The 17,538-nt window shown below is 43.9% G+C and overlaps 1 protein-coding gene across 2 annotated transcripts in view; it reads left to right on the top strand.

The window, feature by feature from the left end:
- LOC118362453 (formin-like) overlaps positions 1 to 17,538 on the top strand; it is a 66,662-nt gene that overhangs the window by 11,811 nt on the left and 37,313 nt on the right. For both annotated transcript variants that reach the window (XR_008086205.1, XM_035742794.2), the window contains exons 5-6: positions 3,766 to 3,907; positions 13,142 to 13,229. Coding sequence is in view for 1 of the 2 variants with exons in the window: in XM_035742794.2 (XP_035598687.2) it covers positions 3,766 to 3,907; positions 13,142 to 13,229 (230 nt within the window). In the remaining variant the exon portion in view is untranslated. The remainder of the gene's footprint in view (positions 1 to 3,765; positions 3,908 to 13,141; positions 13,230 to 17,538) is intronic.

The raw sequence follows: 17,538 nt of genomic DNA, 5'->3' as shown, positions 1-17,538 counted from the left end.
TACATGACTTATAGGGGAATTGTATACATGACTTATAGGGGATTGAATACATGACATATAGGGGATTGAATGCATGACATATAGGGGAAATACATGACATAGGGGATTGACATGACATATAGGGGATTGAATACATGACATATAGGGGATTGTATACATGACATATAGGGGATAGAATACATGACATATAGGGGAATTGTATACATGACATATAGGGGATTGAATGCATGACATATAGGGGAATTGTATACATGACATATAGGGGATTGAATGCATGACATATAGGGGAATTGTATACATGACATATAGGGGATTGAATGCATGACATATAGGGGAATTGTATACATGACATATAGGGGATTGAATGCATGACATATAGGGGAATTGTATACATGACTTATAGGGGAATTGTATACATGACTTATAGGGGATTGAATACATGACATATAGGGGATTGAATACATGACATATAGGGGATTGAATACATGACATATAGGGGAATTGTATACATGACTTATAGGAGAATTGTATACATGACTTATAGGGGATTGAATACATGACATATAGGGGATTGAATACATGACATATAGGGGAATTGTATACATGACTTATAGGGGAATTGTATACATGACTTATAGGGGAATTGTATACATGACTTATAGGGGAATTGTATACATGACATATAGGGGATTGAATACATGACATATAGGGGATTGAATACATGACTTATAGGGGAATTGTATACATGACTTATAGGGGATTGAATACATGACATATAGGGGATTGAATACATGACATATAGGGGATTGAATACATGACATATAGGGGATTGAATACATGACATATAGGGGATTGAATACATGACATATAGGGGATTGAATACATGACATATAGGGGAATTGTATACATGACTTATAGGAGAATTGTATACATGACTTATAGGGGATTGAATACATGACATATAGGGGATTGAATACATGACATATAGGGGATTGAATGCATGACATATAGGGGAATTGTATACATGACTTATAGGGGAATTGTATACATGACTTATAGGGGATTGAATACATGACATATAGGGGAATTGAATACATGACATATAGGGGATTGAATACATGACATATAGGGGAATTGTATACATGACATATAGGGGATTGAATGCATGACATATAGGGGAATTGTATACATGACTTATAGGGGATTGAATACATGACATATAGGGGATTGAATACATGACATATAGGGGATTGAATACATGACATATAGGGGATTGAATACATGACATATAGGGAATTGAATACATGACATATAGGGGATTGAATACATGACATATAGGGGATTGAATACATGACATATAGGGGAATTGTATACATGACATATAGGGGATTGAATACATGACATATAGGGGATTGAATACATGACATATAGGGGATTGAATACATGACATATAGGGGATTGAATACATGACATATAGGGGAATTGCATACAAGACTTACAGGGGAAATGCATAAATGACAATACAGGCATGATCCGGTCATTTATAAATGTTGTCTACCGTGGAATCACAAAGGCTAAGTGGAGTTTATGTAGATTTACTTTCCCAACATTCTCTGACATTGTTTCCTCCACTGCAGCGTGCTGGAGTCAGAGCCCATTGCATGGAGTTATTTGAGTTGGTCCCTGTGAAGGCAGTATGAAATGAAAGGGTGGATTTTCAGGAGTAACATTATGTTCTTGGTTAAAGCTTATTCTGGGCTGTCCCAGACAGTTACTTTCACCACCGCTGTGGGAAGCCAATAGCAAATAGGACCCAATTGGACTCACTTCACCCTAATTGAGTCTCTGGCTATGTGGTTGATTGCTGTGGTATTTCAGCCATGACTAGCTTGCCAACTTTTTGGAATGTTTGTTGAGTTCACTTTGTCTCCACAGTTGTAAAATGTCTCCTCTCGGGTGGAACAACCTGGGCCTGCCAAACCCTGACCTCATGACATGACTAGAGAGAAGCCAAACACATTTAAGGCATATCTACTGTATATACAGTATGGATACAGTGCTTTAACCTACCAAAAGCCAGAAGCAGTGTAAAAAGTGTCAAACAGTAGGCCTATTACATTTTACAAAGGGATCCTTTATAGAAAGTTGCTAAATCATGCAACATTACACAGTGGTATCAGTAGATTAGCTCTCTAGTTAACATGACCTGTTATACACGGAGTGTACAAAACATTATGAACACCTGCTCTTTCCATGACATTACTGACCAGGTGAATCCAGGTGAAAGCTATGATCCCTTATTCATGTCACTTATTAAATCCACTTCAATCAGTATAGATGAAGGAGACAGGTTAAAGAAGGGTTTTTAAGCCTTGACAAAATTGAGACATTTTTTTTTATTTTACCTTTATGTAACTTGGCAAGTCAGTTAATAACAAATTCTTATTTTCTATAAAGGATCCCTTTGATGTCCTGGGAACAGTGGGTTAGTTAACTGCCTGTTCAGGGGCAGAACGACAGATTTGTACCTTGTCAGCTCGGAGATTTGAACTTGCAACCTTCCGGTTACTAGTCCAACGCTCTAACCACTAGGCTACCCTGCCGCCCATGGATTGTGTATGTGTGCCATTCAGAGGATGAATGGGCAAGACAAAAGATGTGAGTGCCTTTGAATGGGGTACGGTTGTAGGTGCCAGGCACACCGGTTTGTGTCAAGAACTGCAACGCTGCTGGATTCCTTCATGCTCAACCGTTTCCGGTGTATATCAAGAATGGTCCATCACCCAAAGGATATCCAGCCGACTTGACACAACTGTGGGAAGCATTGGAGTCAACATGGGCCAGCATCCCTGTGGAACACTTTCAACACCTTGTAGAGTCCATGCATCAACAAATTGAGACTGTTCTGAGGGCGAAAAGAGGGGTGCATCTCAATATTAGGAAGGTGTTCCTAATGTTTGGTATACTCAGTGTACATACAGTAACTCTGCTCACGTGGGTGGGTCCTGATGAAACTGTCTCAATAAACCTGCTGCCTGTGAAGCTGCCTGACCTGGGCTATAAACAGGCTGAGTTATTGCTGACTTCATCTCCCTCTCCCTGCATTATCAGAGACTAGGAGGCTGGATCACGTATCATGCCGAGTCTAAGGCTACCGCACTGTCTGACCCAAGGGGTAGTTGTCTTCTGTGAGTTAAAAGAGGAATGGAAAGTAATGGTAGCAGAGCAGGGCTGAACTCTGGAAGACTCCTGTACAGAGACATCTTCAGACTCCCTCTCTGTTTGCTTTCAGCGTTACCCAGCAACAGAGGAAACAGAATACCTCCTATCTTCCTGGTAGTTTATTTGAAATGCTCCTTTAGTGCTGAAATCTCACATCTCAAACTCAGGGACACTTAACTCACATGATTTTCAGAAGCCTCAGTCATAAATGTCACTTTATTAAAAAGTGGAAATGCATTCTTCAAATTCTCACTCCAGCAAACGTCTGCTATAAATCAAAAGATGGAAGTAAACACTGGACAGCCCGAGTAAACATCAAATAAACTGCTTCATATCTGTTTATCTCTGTCACAGGACAATTTGTACTGAGCAGTCCACTAGCTATTCTACTTCTCCCAAGAAGTCACCTCTGTAACGCACTCTCCTTTCATCACAGTAACACTGTCACTAAAGAGGGTTTTATGTTGAATTGGGGTGCTCCTCAGCATATAGAAGGGTATCTCTCCCCCAGCCCCAGACTAAAAGCCTGTCTCCTGTTTCCAGTAATAATACACTATGGGGTTCTCTGGAGGAGCCAGACATCGTAGACACCAAGGAATTTGAGGACCTGTTCTCGAAGGCCACTCTGCAGCCAAAGAAGAAGCCCCTCTCAGACACCTTTGAGAAGAAGGCCAAGACTAAGAAGGTTGGTTTAACTCATACATTCTCTTCTCTCTCCCATGCTGCTCCTATTATATTGTGTTGGCTCCTACTGTTTTTCCTCTCTCAGGAGGAGCGTCTTAAATATCTTGGGCTTGGAAAGTGATGAGTGCTATTGGACTTTCCATGCAGGGACCCATATGCTGTAACTCTAAAGCTGTTATCAGTATCGACGACACACTATATTTTGCATGGCACGTGGTAATTCTCAGACACCTGTCTTCTCGAAAGAAAATGCTTTGTCATCGTAATGGTGTTTAATTGCTACCACACGAGGGCGTTAGTGGCACATTTCAATTCATATTTCCTTTACTCGAGTTTCCTCGTCAATATTAGGAATGATTGAGATTAGGTAGTCAGAAAGAAAATATTGACATAAACACATTTTTGAGGACATTATTACTGTTACTCCAGTAAGAGCATCTGCTGAATGAGTACAATGGTGTCAGCAGATTATCCCATATTCTCCGACCCTAGACCACTTACCTCTGGAACATTCCATTAGGAGCTCTGCTGAATTAGCCCAAGTAAGGATCCCAGCCTTACATGGAGTCTAATCTAGAAAGAACACAAAGTGTGCAAGGAGTAAACTGCTCCCCTCCCTTTTCTCCTCTTACTCCCAACTGTCCAATTCCTGGTGATTGGTGTAGCCAGCTCTTGCGCTAGGTCAAAGCAAGCTATCAGGTGGCAGTGAGTTCAGTTCTCTTCTCCTCTCTCTGGCTCTGTGAATGGAAGCAGAGCTGAGTAGAATCCACCTTTCGAAGACCTTCTGCTTACACTTCACAATCAGCTGCAGACTAAACTGTTCTATGCCATGGCTTGGAATGTTCTTTGGATTGTACTTTCAACTAAGTCTGATAGTTATTTTCCTACTGAACCTGGTCATAGTTATCGTTTGAGAGAAATTATAGAACGTGCACAATTACTAATGTTTTCCTGGGCTAATGCAGCTTGGTCAGATATCAATGTGAGCTACGAAGCTGACTTCGGGGCCAGCCAGTCCTGCAGGCAGGGTCAGTGAGACAGAAGATAGTTGGCAGGACTGATCAACCCAGCTAACAACAAACTTCCCACAACTTTAGAGAGCATTCCCTTAAGGGTCTCATTAGGTCATTAACTAACGTTTTCATAAGAATGTTCCTGTGATGTGCAAGGAATGTTTGCAAGAGACCATTCCCTTAATGTCAAATAGAACTTACCCAGAATGTGGTTACCATGTTCTCAGAACTAAGATATGAATGTTATAGACACAATTCATGCAACGTGGCAAAAGCATTCATGTGTCCAGTTTTCTGTGGGTTAGGAGACTATTCCATTAATGTCCTACCACACATACATTACCAATCAAAAGTTTGGGCACATCTACTCATTCAAGGGTTTTTCTTTATTTGAACTATTTTCTACATTGTAGAATAATAGTGAAGACATCAAAACTATGAAATAACACATATGGAATCATGTAGTAACCAAACAAGTATTAAACAAATCAAAATATATTTGAGATTTGAGATTCTTCAAAGTTGCCTTGATGACATTCTCTCAACCAGCTTCATGAGGTAGTCACCTGGAATGCATTTCAATTAACAGGTGTGCCTTGTTAAAAGTTAATTTGTGGATTTTTTTCCCTTATTATTGCGATTGAGCCAATCGGCTGTGTTGTGAGAAGGTAGGGGTGGTATACAGAAGAAAGCCCTATTTGGTAAAAGACCAAGTCCATATTATGGCAAGAACAGCTCAAACAAGCTAAGAGAAACGACAGTCCATCATTACTTTAAGACATGAAGGTCAGTCAATCCGGAAAATTTCAAGAACTTTGAAAGTTTCTTCAAGTGCAGTTGCAAAAACCGTTAAGCTCTATGATGAAACTGTCCCTCACAACGACCTCCACAGGAATGGAAGACCTAGAGTTACCTCTTCTGCAGAGGATAAGTTCATTAGAGTTATTTATTTATTTAGCTTCTTTGCACCCCAGTATTTCTACTGTCAAATCTAACATTCCAGTGTTTTAATTGCTATATTGTATTTACTTCACCACCATGGCCTATTTATTGCCTTTACCTCCCTTATCTCACCTCATTTGCTCACATTGTATATATACTTATTTTTCTACTGTATTATTGACTGTATGTTTGTTTTACTCCATATGTTGTTATATGTGTCGAACTGCTTTGCTTTATGTTGGCCAGGTAGCAGTTGTAAATGAGAACTTGTTCTCAACTTGCCTACCTGGTTAAATAAATGTGAAATAAAACATTTTAAAAAAGAGTTAACTGCACCTCAGATTACCGCCCAAATAAATGCTTCACATAGTTCAAGTAACAGACACATCTCAACATCAACTGTTCAGAGGAGACTGTGTAAATCAGGCCTTCATGGTCGAATACTGCAAATAAACACTACTAAAAGACACCAATAATAAAAAGAGACTTGCTTGGGGCAAGAAACAACAAGCAATGGACATTAGACCGGTGGAAATCTGTCCTTTGGTCTGATGAGTCCAAATTTGAGATTTTTGTTTCCAACCGTGTGTCTTTGTGAGATGCAGAGTAGGTGAATGGATGATCTCCGCATGTGTGATTCCCACCTTGAAGCATGGAGGAGGTGTGATGGTGCGGGGGTGCTTTGCTGGTGACACTGTCAGTGATTTATTTAGAATTCAAGGCACACTTAACCATCATGGCTACCACAACATTCTGCATCGATATGCCATGCGATCTGGTTTGTGCTTAGTGGGACTATCATTTGTTTTTCAACAGGACAATGACCCAAAAACACACGTTCAGGCTGTGTATAGTAAAAATAAAGAAAAACCCTTGAATGAGTAGGTGTGTCCAAACTTTTGACTGGTACTGTACACAGAACATGGTTGCCATGTTCTCAGAATGTAATATATTAGTGTTCTAGACACATTTCATGGGAACATTGCAAGAACATTCATGTGTCCAGTTTTCTGAGGGTTAGGAGAATATTCCACCAACGTCCCAACAGACATACGCCAAAACATGCTAAAAAGGTTTTCAGAAGGTTTTTGCTATCATAGATCGAATGTTCCCCTAACAATCGGAAAACAGGACACTCAAACATTAGGGGAACATTACGATAATGTTCTCTTCCTAGAATTGATAGCTGTAAAGTGCCTTGCTCAAAGGTACAATTACAGATGTTTCACCTAGTTGGCTCGTGGATTTGAACCAGCGACCTTTGGTTCACTGGCCCAACGCTCTTAATCGCTAACTTAAGCCACCCTGGAGTCTCTCTGTGGCTATCTGAGTTGGATCAAATGTTTGTGGGTTCAGAGTGACCAGACTGGATGGATACACCCATACTGAGGCCTCTACAGTGGACTGGAGCCTTGACAGATTGATGACAATGTGTATGGATTGGGAAGGGGACAGTCTGGGCTAGTGGCCGATTTTTAACTGCTTGGACGCCACATTCAGTGCCATGGGGTTAGTGGGAATGCTGACACACACGGCTGCAGGAGTGCAGAGTTGCAGCATTGGACTTGACAACAACATGGGGCCTGAGCATTGGCCTGAGCTGTGTGGGCACAAATGCACATACCCACTAGAAATGGGAATACTCTTCTTGGTAGTTCTTATTTGAGATAGTAGATACAGTATGTGGTATATATATCCGTGAGCAGTGAGCTGTACTAGGGGCCGTACTATACTCAGGCCAGAGGCAGCAGCCTGTGTTCAGCTATGATTACTTGGAGACACTACCACAACTGTGGAAAGGGTTGGCTACAGCCCCTTGGCACTCAAACACATTTAGAAGGGTCAGCTAAACAAAAGTAACTTGTTTACTGCTTCATCTTTTATCCCTAAAAGTTTATCTTCCAACGTTCAAACTCTCTGAATCATCGTCTGTTGATAGGTTCCCAGAAGTACTGGCTCTGACTAGACAAAGGAGGGGGGAGAGGGGGATGGAGAATGGGGAAGAGAGGAGAGTGTAGAGGAGGGTGGAAAGGTGGAGGAGATGAGGATGGAGAAGAGGGAGGGAAGGGAAGGGAAGGGAAGGGAAGGGAAGGGAAGGGAAGGGAAGGGAAGGGAAGGGAGGGGAAGGGAAGGGGAAGGGAAGGGAAGGGAAGGGAAGGGAAGGGAAGGGAAGGGAAGGGAAGGGAAGGGAAGGGAAGGGAAGGGAAGGGAAGGGAAGGGAAGGGAAGGGAGGGAGAAGGAGAGGGGGTCTGGAATGAGGGGAGCTGGAGAGAGGTGGTGGGGGGAGCAGACTGTCATCCAGCTAGCTAACAGACAGAGCCAGACTGGGCCTGTGGAGACATGGGGTCAATCAAGAGCGCTGTCTTGCCTTACTCTGCAATATCTTACCCCGAGGAGATTTGACAAGCCAATAGTCCTGTCCTGGCCTCGCCACCACACCGATACGGTTCTACATGACACAGAGACAAGTAATTCAATCTCTGCCCTGTAGTCGTCTCCATCAACTTTATGAAGAGCAGCTACACTCTGCACACATGATGGTTTTCACTGCACTAAGCATGTTCGCCGTAGGGCACACAGTGGTGTGTGTGATGACAGAACACCTATACATGCCTGACGCACTTGTAACTTGTTCAGAAAGTATTGCCAGATCAGATAACACCTGTGGGCCTAGTCGGGGGTGTGATGGGGTGGGGGTGGGGTGGGGTGGGGTGGGGGTGGAATGTGTATGTGCATTATGGAGATTAGCCATTCTTCTCCCATCCCTCCTAATGCACAACTCTACATACAGGACCCTAAGTGGAAGTTGGGGCGGTAAGGGAATGGTAGAGGGGTGAGTCTGTACATGGAAGTGCTAATCTGTATCAGGTGTCCAATACAACTGAAAGCTGCTGTTTTCTCTGGAGGCCTTTTTCTTTCCCGCCACTGATTATCATATCAAAGCAGCAGAGATGACATGCAGGGGAATGAGCTCTCTGTCAGCCTCCACAGTCCATGGCCGCCCAGGACACACCAGACCAGACTGGGGGTAATTGTAGCCATGTGGCTCCACTCGGCTCCACAGTGGGGCTGGAGGAGATGAGATGACACCTGTAGGGGCATTTGAAGTGGAAAGGAGAGGATGCGCGTGTCGCTGCATATTGGGTGTGAGGATAATGAGCTACAGGATCCGGGTGCTGCGCTGCGTTAAGGAGATGAGGAAACCCTGACAGTGCCCCACTCCCAACCACTGCCCCCCAGCCCTGCGTATACACCAGTAATACAGCCTGCGTATACACCAGTAATACAGCCTGCGTAAACACCAGTAATACAGCCTGCGTATACATCAGTAATACAGCCTGCGTATACACCAGTAATACAGCCTGCGTATACACCAGTAATACAGCCTGCGTATACACCAGTAATACAACCTGCGTATACACCAGTAATACAGCCTGCGTATACACCAGTAATACAGCCTGCGTACACGCCAGTAATACAGCCTGCTTATACACCAGTAATACAGCCTGCGTATACACCAGTAATACAGCCTGCGTAAACACCAGTAATACAGCCTGCATATACACCAGTAATACAACCTGCATATACACCAGTAATACAGCCTGCATATACACCAGTAATACAACCTGCATATACACCAGTAATACAGCCTGCGTATACACCAGTAATACACCCTGCGTATACACCAGTAATACAGCCTGCGTATACACCAGTAATACAGCCTGCGTATACACCAGTAATACAGCCTGCGTATACACCAGTAATACAGCCTGTGTATACACCAGTAATACAGCCTGCGTATACACCAGTAATACAGCCTGCATATACACCAGTAATACAACCTGCATATACACCAGTAATACAGCCTGCATATACACCAGTAATACAACCTGCATATACACCAGTAATACAGCCTGCGTATACACCAGTAATACACCCTGCGTATACACCAGTAATACAGCCTGCGTAAACACCAGTAATACAGCCTGCGTATACACCAGTAATACAGCCTGCGTATACACCAGTAATACAGCCTGCGTAAACACCAGTAATACAGCCTGCGTATACACCAGTAATACAGCCTGCGTATACACCAGTAATACAGCCTGCGTATACACCAGTAATACAGCCTGCGTATACACCAGTAATACAACCTGCGTATACACCAGTAATACAGCCTGCGTATACACCAGTAATACAGCCTGCGTACACGCCAGTAATACAGCCTGCGTATACACCAGTAATACAGCCTGCGTATACACCAGTAATACAGCCTGCGTAAACACCAGTAATACAGCCTGCATATACACCAGTAATACAACCTGCATATACACCAGTAATACAGCCTGCATATACACCAGTAATACAACCTGCATATACACCAGTAATACAGCCTGCGTATACACCAGTAATACACCCTGCGTATACACCAGTAATACAGCCTGCGTAAACACCAGTAATACAGCCTGCGTATACACCAGTAATACAGCCTGCGTATACACCAGTAATACAGCCTGTGTATACACCAGTAATACAGCCTGCGTATACACCAGTAATACAACCTGCATATACACCAGTAATACAGCCTGCATATACACCAGTAATACAGCCTGCGTATACACCAGTAATACAGCCTGAGTAAACACCAGTAATACAGCCTGCGTATACACCAGTAATACAACCTGCATATACACCAGTAATACAGCCTGCATATACACCAGTAATACAGCCTGCATATACACCAGTAATACAGCCTGCATATACACCAGTAATACAGCCTGCGTATACACCAGTAATACAGCCTGAGTAAACACCAGTAATACAGCCTGCGTATACACCAGTAATACAGCCTGCGTAAACACCAGTAATACAGCCTGCGTATACACCAGTAATACAGCCTGCATAAACACCAGTAATACAGCCTGCATATACACCAGTAATACAGCCTGCATATACACCAGTAATACAGCCTGCATATACACCAGTAATACAGCCTGCGTATACACCAGTAATACACCCTGCGTATACACCAGTAATACAGCCTGCGTAAACACCAGTAATACAGCCTGCGTATACACCAGTAATACAGCCTGCGTATACACCAGTAATACAGCCTGCGTATACACCAGTAATACAGCCTGCGTATACACCAGTAATACAACCTGCATATACACCAGTAATACAGCCTGCATATACACCAGTAATACAGCCTGCGTATACACCAGTAATACAGCCTGAGTAAACACCAGTAATACAGCCTGCGTATACACCAGTAATACAACCTGCATATACACCAGTAATACAGCCTGCATATACACCAGTAATACAGCCTGCATATACACCAGTAATACAGCCTGCATATACACCAGTAATACAGCCTGCGTATACACCAGTAATACAGCCTGAGTAAACACCAGTAATACAGCCTGCGTATACACCAGTAATACAGCCTGCGTAAACACCAGTAATACAGCCTGCGTATACACCAGTAATACAGCCTGCATAAACATTGCCCAGCAATTCCCACCACCCATGGATCTCTGTAAAACAAATAGTGGCTTTAATTTGTTCAGACCCTACATCTTTAGGGATGACATAATCGTTCACACTGAGGTTTATTAAAGTCATATTTTGAGTGTTGAGTGGGAGAGTGGTTGTAAGATTTGCAGAACGTTGTGTGGGGATGTTGAGCATTCAGTGGAGGGTGTTATTGATGTGTTCTCTTGATCCATTTATTATTGTAACGTATCTCCAGGGTGGGTGAACTCTGACAGGGTTGGCTCCCAGGCACCTGTCTAGCTGCCTGCCCCCTCAGCCATGGCTGTGTAAACTATCAGCTCTCTGATGAACCTGGTGCCCTCTCCCCAACACCAGCCACCTGCTACTCCTCAAAGCACTCCCTCTTCCTTTTGTTATTTTAATCTTCATTTCAGTGTCAAACCAATGTCTCCTCTATATTTCAAGTGTTTTTTTGGTCTGCTGGAAGGACTTCACCTTGACTTGGACTGGTGGGTAGTTCTCCCAGTGTCCACTGGATGTAGCTGTTATATTCATCATGGGTTTCTAACCGAGCTCTCAGCATCAGCATCATAACGTTCCTTCCTTGCGTGTCTGAGAGTAAGCATCCAGGTTTGTTCCTCCAGATCAGTTGTAATTTCTCAGTAAGTCAACTAGACAGGCTAATTGGTGCTTCTGGGGCCACAGTGAGTGGCCAGGATTCCTGGGAAGCTTTTAGTGTGGCCCGACCAGTGCAGTTCATTAAAGGTGTTGGGAAGGCCTCTCACACTGCCTGCTTCCCCTCTCATGTCCCCATACAGGGTGATCCTCAGTGATAATGGTAATGACGTGGAAGCAGTATGCATCCTACCTTCTGTAATGCAATACTCACTTCTAAGGCTTCTGCTCCTTGGTTCCCACTGGATGGCCCGGTAGCTGAGATGCAGTAATAACGGCCAATGCTTCCTAATGAAGAAGGCTGAGACATTAAGTTGTAGAGCTGGGCTTTACCTTGCCAAAACTGTTTCTAGCTTAATGGGTAATTCAGTAATAAGTCATTGTGACCATGTGTAGGCACAAATAAAAATCCTGTGACTTTATAGTTTGTTATAAAAAAAAACTATTCTGCTAGACTTAAAAGATGTCCTTTTATGGTTTCATTTTTTACTTTTTTACTTTCCTGTGGCTTTATGTTTCCGACTATATCATGTACTTTTAACGGGGGGACTTTTTCTCTATACTCTGTGCTCTGTATTGTTAGTGATGTCATTCGATAAGTCCTGCTGTCTGTGGCGTGTTGGTTTCTATCCTCACTGTCTCTCAGCCTGTTATCATGGACCGTGAAGGATTATGACACTGTGTAGATTAGTGTGGCTTTAGGGTCAATGCAGACGCTCCACAGAGATGTTAGAATGGCTCTTCTCTAGAGTACTCTTTCTCTCCCCTCCCAGAGTCAATCTATCTTCAAGTGGTCTTGCTCTGGGAAGTGACTAACTGATATTTTCTTCTGGCCTCTCTGGGAAAAAGACTGTGGATGATGTTAACCTGTGTCCCTGTTTCATCTGAATATATCATATTAAATCAAATTCTAGTATTCTAGTCAAATAAATCTTATTACTTGAATTTAAGATTAACTGTTGGTCTGCATCTTATCAACTGTATAAACTGTGCCTTCTCAGCCACGTGGTAATGGTGATCAAATAGAGGATGTGTAATGCAATGGAATTCTCACTCTTCGATGTAATCACTGTGATTAAAATATGATATTCATGTCTTTTCTGCAGATTATCAAGCTGCTGGATGGGAAACGTTCCCAAGCAGTAGGCATCCTCATCTCAAGTCTTCACCTTGAAATGAAGGACATTCAGAAAGGTGAGAGCAAACAAATAGGAACTCCTTAACTGTGTTAAAACCACGCTGTTTGGTGCATTATTACTGGAGGATATTGTCTATATTACTGACAACCTGTCATTTCCTCTCTGTCCAACAGTCATTTTTTCAATTAAATAGTGATAAACTTCAGTTACAATCCTATTTTCACCTGATTAGAAAATGAAATGCCATAAAAATGATGAAAGTAGTTATTTTAGAAAGAAGAAATGTTGAAGCCCGTTGCAAATTGTTTCCTGCTTCTTGACAGACCCTAATGTGTGAATAGTTCCACTTTTATAGATGAAGTTGTGTTTCATGTCAAATGTGGAAGATTTCCAAGTTTTCCAGACTAGTGCCCCCAGTTTCCCAGACTAGTACATAATGTTGTGAGTGAATAGCATTGGAATGAAATGAGCCATTTTTGCAATTCTGTCTCCCCAGATTCAATCGTTCATGCACTGGTCAAAATCACATCTATATTTTCCTCCTTGCACTAAAGAGGAGTGGAGTATTTGGTTGTGTATGTGTATTTGACTGCACATGTTTATGTATGTGAATGGGGCGGGAATGTCTGAGGCAGCGCTTAGGCATGCATGGTTTAGGGCCGTTGGTGACAGCCAACTGGGTTGATACTGGGATTGGGACTGGGACTGGGACTGGGAGTGGAGCGCCTGGCAGTCTGAGCATGCGGCCAGCCTGGCAGATTTGTTTATTGTTGCCAGTGACGGTTTCCACCGCCTAATGGGAGCGACACCCTGCTAATGATCTGAGTGTGTATAAATCCACCTTCGCAGTCAGCAGACACCGCACCGCCACATAAAAACGCTTGCCCAATGCAAACCAAACAACACATTGGGCCAAGCTGCCGTTTTTGGTTGTGATAATTTTTTCTCTCTCCTTCTCCCTCTGTCAGTGTCGAGGTAAAGAACCCCCAATAAAAGAGTCTGCTCTCTCCCAGCGTGAGCCTGCTTCCTACAGCCTTAATGGGAGGTGTAGGTGAAATGGACAATTTGAATCTGACAATGCAGCAGAGCAGCTTAACAAGCAGTTCTAAGGGCCCTGGTCCCTGGTCCCTGGCCTCGCCTGCTTGCCTGCCCTTTGTTGGCAAATTAAAAGGACATGGGACATGTAATGTAATTACAGCCACTTGGGAGGAGGGAGTGAGGGGAGGCAGGGGTTTGGTGGCCCAGGGCAGGGAGAGGGAAGAGTGGGGGCCAACGGAGGGCTTGAGCCTGGCTGTGGGACCTCCTGGGCCACCGCAGTTCAAGGCACACCACACACACCCTGAGCGATGGGTGTGAAGTGAAGGGAAAGGGAGTGAGGTGGCAACAGGGTTCCTTTGATCTCCCGGTGTGGATAGATATCCGGACCTGGCCTCCTTTGGCTCAAAGCACTGTGCTGCACTGCGCTGCGGCCCTCCTTTGGTGTGTGATTGACGGGTGCATGGCGGGCGCGCTGAAGCCTTAGGTAATCCACCCTATTAAGAGGTAGGAAATGTCCCTCCACCTCCAGCCTGCCATCCAGCATGCTCTCCACTTTGATGCATCATTTTGGGCTGCCCTGCTGCCTCAGCTGGTCGTAGGGGCTTGGGGAAGATCTGGATATCATTGGAAGAATGCTTGGATTCTTGGATGCAGAACTATTTCTTCTTATTGTGGAGATAGAAGTTAACATGTCTTAATGACTCCAGGGGTGTCTCTGTATACAGTACAGTCATGTGCTTTTGGCTCAACTTCACTGGTGGTTCTTTGCTAGTCATGCGACTCTCAGACATGACACAGCCACAGTGGTGTAGAGAGGGGCTTGTTTCCACTCACATTGGGTCTGTTCTGGGTTGATCTGAGTGCAGGGGTCGCTCTGCAGTCTACAGCTAACAGCACACAGATCCATATCGCCATTGAGACCAGGAGCCATCCCTCCCAGTCTGCCCCCTCCTTTCCTCTCTCCTCCCTGACCTGTACCCAGCCATAAAGCTGTGACTCCTCTTTCTGAGACACTGAGCAGAGCTCTCCCTCTCTTACTTTCTTTCTCTCTCGCACTGCTGACAAGCAGGGGTGAAAGTAGATCAAATGTCTTCCTGGTACAGGGACTTCCTACAGTATGTGTGAACGCACTTTGTCATTTTCATGGGCCTAATCACAGAATTACATATATAATAATTTTTTATTTAAAAGGGTCTCTATGGGCCTAATAGGAAAGATGTGTTGTTTTACATGGACTTTTACACTTGTGCAGCAATCTAATCAACATGATAAAAGAATCCCCTCATAATCTGTCAGTTTTTTTTCATGGGCTGCATCTCAATCCACCACGTCCGTCTATGTGGGCTTTCCGCATCTGTAGCTGAGCTACAGCGCTGTTTGTCAGACCAGGACACATCACAAAAATTTCCTTAAAACTGGCCAATCTTCTTTAAAACCGGCCAAACTTCTTTAAAACCGGCCAAACTTCTTTAAAACCGGCCAAACTTCTTTAAAACCGACCAAACTTCTTTAAAACCGGCCAAACTTCTTTAAAACCGACCAAACTTCTTTAAAACCGGCGAAACTTCCTTAAAACCGACCAAACTTCCTTAAAACCGGCCAAACTTCTTTAAAACCGGCCAAACTTCCTTAAAACCGACCAAACTTCTTTAAAACCGGCCAAACTTCTTTAAAACCGACCAAACTTCTTTAAAACCGACCAAACTTCTTTAAAACCGGCCAAACTTCTTTAAAACCGACCAAACTTCTTTAAAACCGGCCAAACTTCTTTAAAACCGGCCAAACTTCTTTAAAACCGACCAAACTTCTTTAAAACCGGCCAAACTTCTTTAAAATAGGCTAGGCTGTGTGTGAGGCTTACATTCAGTTACTATTCCAACTATTAGACTACTCCACTCTAAAATCACATACAAAACACCAAAAAGTATTATGAATGACATTCAGTGATTGTCATCATTCGGCCTAAACAAACATTGTGCACTGCATCTCGTTCTCATCCACTCATCTCTTCCTTAGCAAGATTTCACTGTCTATTTTTCATATCAAATCAACGTTTATTTGTCATGTGCGCCAAATAAAACAGGTAGACAGTGAAATGCTTACTTACAGGCTCTAACCAATAGTGCGGAAAAGGTGTGTGTGTGTGTGTGTGTGTGTACACCGCCTGGTGTAGAGGTCCTGGATGGCAGGCAGCTTTGCCCCAGTGATGTACTGGGCCGTACGCACTACCCTCTGAAGTGCCTTTTGGTCGGAAGCCGAGCAATTGCCGTACCAGGCAGTGATGCAACCGGTCAGGATGCTCTCGATGTTGCAGCTAAAAATGACTGACAAATATGACTGACATGCGGTCATGATAAATGACCCCCACTAAAAAGGGTTCCAAATAAGTTATTTGGCTTCCCCCATAGGAGAACCATTTTTGGAGAACCATCAACCTGGAACCAAAATGTTTCTTCCAGGAATGTTTCTTCCTGGTTCGAGATAACACCTTTTTTCTAAGAGTGGAGCCTCCCCCCCCTCTCTCTCACTCTCTCTCTCTTCTCTCCCCTCCTCTCCTCTCTCCTCTCCTCTCTCTCTGCGGCCCCACTTTAGAGATCATTACTGCAGACTGTAATCATTACTGCAGACTTTTTCTAATAGTGGAGCCTTCTCTCTCTCTCTCTCTCTCTCTCTCTCTCTCTCTCTCTCTCTCTCTCTCTCTCTCTCTCTCTCACTCTCACTCTCACTCTTTTCTCTTCTCTCTTCTCTCTTCTCTCTTCTCTCTTCTCTCTTCTCTCCCTCCTCTCCCTCTCCTCCTCTCCTCTCCTCTCCTTTCCCCTCCTCTCTCTCTGCTCTCATTACTCAGACTGTTCTGGAGACTCTTCTCTCTTCTCTCTTCTCTCCCCTCCTCTCCTCTCCTCTCCTCTCCTTTCTCCCCTCCTCTCTCTCTGCGGCCCCACTTTAGAGGTCATTAATGCAGACTGTGATCATTACTGGAGACTGTTTCTAAGAGTGGGGGCTTTTCACTCTCTCTCTCTGTCTCTCTTCTCTCCCCTCCTCACCTCTCTCCCCTCCTCTCCTCTCCTCTCTCCCCTCCTCTCTCTCTGCGGCCCCACTTTAGAGATCATTACTGCAGACTGTGATCATTACTGGAGACTGTTTCTAAGAGTGGAGCCTCCTCTCTCTCTCTCTCTCTTCTCTCCCCTCTCTCTCTCTCTCCTCTCCTCTGTCTCTCCCCCTCCTCTCTCTCTCCATTACTGCAGACTCTCCTCTAAGAGTGGAGCCCTCTCTCTCTCTCTCTCTCTCTCTCTCTCTCTCTGTCTCTGTCTCTGTCTCTCTCTGTCTCT

This window comes from Oncorhynchus keta, chromosome 29, assembly GCF_023373465.1.
Source record: "Oncorhynchus keta strain PuntledgeMale-10-30-2019 chromosome 29, Oket_V2, whole genome shotgun sequence".
Taxonomy (NCBI): Eukaryota; Metazoa; Chordata; class Actinopteri; order Salmoniformes; family Salmonidae; genus Oncorhynchus; species Oncorhynchus keta.
This window is presented reverse-complemented; position numbering and strand designations above follow the sequence as displayed.